Source organism: Pyxicephalus adspersus, chromosome 5 (genome assembly GCF_032062135.1).
Source record: "Pyxicephalus adspersus chromosome 5, UCB_Pads_2.0, whole genome shotgun sequence".
In the NCBI taxonomy this organism is placed as follows: domain Eukaryota; kingdom Metazoa; phylum Chordata; class Amphibia; order Anura; family Pyxicephalidae; genus Pyxicephalus; species Pyxicephalus adspersus.
This window is the reverse complement of record NC_092862.1, coordinates 85,006,302-85,012,301: the sequence shown is the minus strand read 5'-3', so window position 1 is coordinate 85,012,301 and position 6,000 is coordinate 85,006,302. Positions and strand designations below refer to the sequence as shown.

General features: G+C 40.6%; 1 protein-coding gene across 2 annotated transcripts in view; it reads right to left on the bottom strand.

Moving 5' to 3' along the window:
- ANKRD33B (ankyrin repeat domain 33B) overlaps positions 1-6,000 on the bottom strand; it is a 175,091-nt gene that overhangs the window by 70,062 nt on the left and 99,029 nt on the right. Inside the window, exon 4 of one of the 2 annotated variants that reach the window (XM_072411972.1) lies at positions 5,768-5,908. The exons of the other annotated variant lie outside the window; for it this stretch is intronic. Coding sequence (XP_072268073.1) covers positions 5,768-5,908 — 141 coding nt within the window. The remainder of the gene's footprint in view (positions 1-5,767; positions 5,909-6,000) is intronic. 2 annotated transcript variants of the gene reach the window in all.

Sequence of the window (6,000 nt, the reverse complement as noted above, 5' to 3'; positions counted from 1 at the left end):
ATTCCTGCTGAAAAGTACGATACTCCTCATCTTTTTTTCTTTTAGCCATCTTCTTCAATAAAAGGGTTTCTGCAATTAGCTAGCTGACTGAGGTGAGGAGGATACCACCCCAGGTAGTGGTCCGTGGGGCAGGGCAGAGGTAATGAAGGCAGGGTAGCAAATTGCGGGTGTAGCTGGTGGGATGGACCCTTACAGGCCATCAAGGCAGGTTAGGCCCAAGCCGGGGGACTCAATTTTCAGGCCACTGGTGGAAAGTGCCTTAAATATGCCTAGTACCTCGATGGGGCCACAAACAAAAGATGAGGCAGCTTTCAAAGATGAAAAGCGGTGCGCCCGGATCACATTCGCGTGTGCCGCTGACGGGAGCTAGGCCAAAGCCGGGGCCTCGATTTGTGGCTGCCTGTGCCTGATGTGCAGGAGGATGCGGCTTCAGGCCCGTTCGGCCGATGATGCTGCGGGGCAAGGTAGGGTGGGTGCAGAGATGCCGGGTCCCAAGATGCCGGATGCCGGGTCCCAAGGATGCCGGATGCAATGCAGGGGGGCGTGGCCTATGTTTGACGGAGAGAAGCTGTGTTCTAAGGCTGTAATAATATCACAGAATGGACAGAAGTTAGCTCATGATTGTATCTTCTTTTTTTCATGGTTAATGATTTTTAAACCTTGATTTCTTATAATGTGAAAGGGTTTACACTTGGCCACTAAGAGGCATCAAGTTCTTCAAGAACTTTATTCCCTTCGAGGAGATAATTTTCTCCAGGAAATACATCTTCCATTTTACTCTCATGTTAGATTGTTTTCTAGACACTACCCTCAAAGATTTTATGGCTTTTCTCAGTCGGGGAGATCAATGGGGGTGGCTTTTGGTTTCCACAGAGGTATGCAGTTTGAGGTAATTGATTCAGTTTCTGATTCAGATGGAAGGTTTCTATTTCTTAAAGGGAAACTGTTTGACCAAGTATGTACTTTTGCTAATTTCTATTGCCCTAATAAGAACCAGATTCAGTTCCTCCTTGATACCTTGCATAAATTCCGTAGGTTTCACGAAGGGCTAATAGTGTTGGCAGAAGATTTTAACATAGTTTTGGAACCTCTGCTGGATACCTCTTCAGGTAAATCTTACCTCCTATTTAGGCAGCTTCGTAACTTAAAATTTATTTTACATAATATGCAACTGAAAGATGTGTGGGGGATTCTACGTCCGGATGATAGGGATTTAACTTTTTACTCCCCAGTACATGACTCAGTCTTTGTTGACCATTTTCATCTTGATAGGCTGGGAAGTGTAGAGAAAACTACTCGCACTATATCCGATCACGCTGCAGTAAAAATTTCAATGCTTTTAGGTTCCCCTACTTCTCCTCCATCTAGGTGGCAATTGAATGATTCTCTTTTACAAGATAGAGAAATGGAAGCTGAAACCGCTTGGGATTTGCAAATCTTTTTTTAAGAAAATGTCACTGAAAATATTTCTCCTGCGTATGTATGGGAAGCCTATAAGGACACCATTAGAGGTAAATTCATGGCTTTGGGGGCTCGTAAGAAAAGGGGGAAAAGTTGTAGAATTAAGGAATTATTGGTCCAGATTAGGTGTATAGAGGAAGTGCATAAACAATCTCAGTTGAGGTCGCAGGCCGCACAGTTGGTACATTTGTGGTCACAATTGAAGCAATTGTTAGATGAGAAAACGAAATATGCTATTTCTAAAGTTGCTAGGAGGCTATATGGATGGGGCAATAAACCTGGTAAACACTTAGCAAATGTACTTAGAAATTTTTCTGTGAAAGCTTCTTTCTTTATCTCTAAGATAAAGAACAAATCTGGGGCCTTGGTCCATCTCTCCTGCGAGATGGCAGCAATGTTTAGAGATTCAAAGATGTCAAGATCTTTACCATGTACGTGAGGAGGAATCCCCTGAGACTTCGACTGTTAGAAGGGGGAAAATTCTTTACTACCTCAATAGAGCTAATTTGCCTAGATTATCTCGGGAGAGAGGCTAATGGAAATGGAACGGGATATATCTAAAAGTGAGTTGGGTAGGGCTAATAAGTCCACACCTACAGGCAAAACCCCAGGCACAGATGGCTTCTTCTTGAGATATTAAAAGCACTATCAAAATATACTCCTCCCTCACCTTTGTAAATAAATTATCAACATAGTAAAGGGAGGCTTTTTGTGTGAAGACACTTTGAGGGCCCATACATCGGTGTTACCTAAGATGGGTAAGGATCCTTCTCTTTGTTCTAGTTTTCGCCCTATCTTGCTACTAAATGTGGCACGAAGGTATTATCTATGAGATTGCAAGCTATTATTCCCTCGTGGATTCATCTTGATCAGACAGGATTCATTCCAGGTAGAGAGGTGAGAGATAACTCTACATGAATTCTTTCCTTAGTGCATCAATTTCGCAGGTAGAGCCAGCCCTCCCTTCTCTAATCTACTGATGCTGAGAAAGTGTTTGACCGGGTGGACTGGCTGTAGTTGTCTATGACTTTGGAACATTTTGGTCTTGGCCCTAAGGTGCTAAAGTGGATCATGTCTTTGTATTCATGTCCTACGGGCAGGGTTTGTGTCAATGGTACATTGTCTGCCTCCTTTCAGCTCCATAATGGCACTAGGCAGGGGTGTCCTTTATCGCCTCTGCTTTTCGCCATATGGTTGGAGCCATTTTTGAATACAGTTCGGTTATATGCAGATGTGCATGGTTTTAAAATTGCTGATTTAGAACATAAACTGGCGGCCGATGATGTATTATTTTTTATACAACCTGATAATTCTCTCCCTAATTCGCTAGCAGAGTTTTCTGAGTTTGGTCTATCTAGAAATGATACTCTGCTAGTTCTTTCTAACAATGCAGAGCTTTTAACAAATGTGCAAATAAAAGAGAACCTGGGTAGCAGTGACCATAACATGATTTAATTTATTGTAAGCTGTAAACAGGAAGCAAAAACAGGAAAGATAAAAACATTTAGGAACAAGGAACAAGAAAAGGGAATTCCAAAATTATAAAAATGAAGGATCACCTTCATTCATCATTTGAAACCTACAAAGAATATAACAAAAGATGTAAAAAGGAGATAAAATGTGCAAAACTTCAAAATGAAAGACTGATTGCAAAGGAAAGTAAGGCAAACCCCCCAAATTGTTTCAAATATACTAATAGCAAAAAGTTCAGATCTGAGCACGTAGGCCCCTTAAAGGATGTCGCTAGGTTGGTAACTGGGGATAAAGACAAGGCAGATTTACTGAACACTTTTTTTAGCTCTGTGAACACGAAGGAAAATGGCAGAGCTCAAGTCCAAATTCAAAACAGCAAAGTTACTGCCTTAAATGAGACACAATGCCCCTGATTCATCAAGCAGAATCGGATTATCGGTCGCGCATTCGTATTCGCCATCCGAAATCGTACGCGATCGCGCTATTCAGCAACTGAAAAAGCTCGCGGCCGGAGCCACGCATCTCTGGCAGCTTTACACTGGCGAGCTTGCATTAAAAGTCACTGTTCCCCTAAAAAATCATTCTTTCTAATGGCACACATACTACCCATAGCCCTAAAAAAAAATGTTTGCGCTGTTTAAATGTTTTAAGCATTAAAGATTCTAATTGACCTGTAAAGGACTGTAAATAAGCACAGAACAGAGAGCAGGTGCGCGCTAATTAATTGCTATGATCTCACAATTGAGCTTAACAGATCCTCCTTAATCGCGCAGCTGAAATCTAATCGCCTTAATTGGCAGACTCCCTATTGCTTATTATTGTGAAGGCAGGAATCCGGCTGGCAGTGAGGCGAGTGTACGCGCACACTCGAGCCCGGACCGCGTTAAACCGCGATCGATGGCCGCGCGTACTTTCGCGCTTCCAGCGAGCGCGGATTTTATTGATGAATCGGGGCAATGGCTCAGAATTGATATGATTGAGAAACAGCTGGGAAAAATTAAGGTTGACAAAGCACCAGTACCTGATGGATTACATCCACGTGTCCTCAAAGAGCTGAGCTCAGTTATTTCAAAGCCATTATTTCTAATTTTTAGAGACTCTTTAGTCACCGGCAAGGTATCGATGGATTGGCGTAAGGCCAATGTGGTTCCTATCTTCAAAAAGAGAGCAAAGACATTACCAGGTAACTACAGACCTGTTAGTTTAACGTCCATAGTTGGAATGGTCTTGGAGAGTTTGATAAAGAGCCACATAGAGAAGTTTCTGCTAGAAAATATTATTACGTAATAGTCAGCATGACTTCAAGAAAGACAGAAGTTGTCAAACAAATGTACTCGATTTTTATGAGGAAGTAAGTAAACAGGTAGACAGTGGAATAGCAGGTGATATAGTGTACTTGGACTTTGCTAAAGCATTTGACACTGTACCCCACAGATGGTTAATATGCAAGTTAGGGGTCGATAGGTTTAGAAAAGTCAATCTGTATATGGATAGAGAACTGGCTTAAAGATCCCATCTAGAGAGTTGTAATTAATGATTCATACTCTGAATGGTCCAAGGTTATTAGTGGTGTACCCCAGGGTTCAGTGTTGGGACCTTTACTGTTTAACATCTTCATAAATGATATAGAATTTGGGATTGAAAGTACCATTTCTGTGTTTGCAGATGACACCAAACTATGTAATGGAATTATGTCCATACAGGATGTCTATAATCTACAAGCAGACCTGGATGTACTGTTTGATTGGGCAGCCAAGTGGCAAATGAAAGGGCAATTATATAAGTATTAGTAGTTGTGAAGATTAGCACCAAACACACTTGCTGCAGAGAGTAAAATCAATTTTAAAGTCAATACCACATGACAATAACAAACACACAAAATTTAGCTTCCTGGCTTCCTCTGACAGTCTGACAGAGTTAATGGTCTACCAGACCTAAACTATTGGAGACCTTCTACCAGCTTACTGGCTTTACACAGCCTTTCTTTCTAGGCCATACAGAGCTGCAATTCTGCAGCAACACAATTATGTATGACCCTATCCAACCATTTTAATCCATTTTCCAGAGACCAAATACCCCATCATGTGTTTCTGTTCACTACATATCTCCCCCCCTTCTAGATCACTACCTTGGGAGGTATCTATCTTGGTAAAAAGACAACAGCCAAAGCCTCTTTTCTACCTCTGGTTGTCTAACCATTGTCACCCACAGGATAACCGTTGTACAATTGACTGTTAAAGGCAACAGTCTCTGCAACAACCTTCCCTTCAATTTCAGCAGCTACACACTTTTGCAGCTTTGAACATAGGTTATGTTCTCCAGAAACATTTCCATAGGAGATATATATTAAATAGTATTCACAGACATTTTAGGAATATCATCATTTTGCACCCTAATTTCATTGGTATAAAAGTCATTATGCACATTATCATCACCAGTATACCAGTCATTTAGTGGCAAAATTCATCATCAGATTTACTACCTGTGCACAATATGCAGCCTCTGAATCCTTTGAACTAGAACCTGTAGACAATTCTTCAAAGTCAATTAGTGCCTGGCCCATTTTTTTCCAGGACACTAAAGGACTGGATCCCAAATAAAGAGCTGCAATTCTGCAGCGTCACAATTATGCACTGCCCTATTCAGGCTGTTCCAATCCAATTTCTAGGGAAAATTGAGGTACATGATGCGTTTCTGTCTACATAATATATTAAATAGACAGTATAGTTATTTATTTACCTTGCCCTGGATTGGTCCTATTAAAGTTTTTTTCCTCAGTTAACACAAATGACAGTGTATGACAGGTCTTTTCTTAGACTTTAAATATACATACCTGCTAACATTAATGCACGAACACAGTCTGTTCTGCCTTGAATTGATGCCTTCATTAAAGCTGTAAAACCATGAGTATTTCTTTTTTCAAGGTTCAAACCAGGATAATAATTTAATAGGTAGTTTGTAATTGTTATATGCCCTGCAAAACAAAATAATAATTCAAACATAAAAATATAATATTTTTTATTTTATAAAATAGCAATATTACATTCTAGTATAATGCTAATGCAA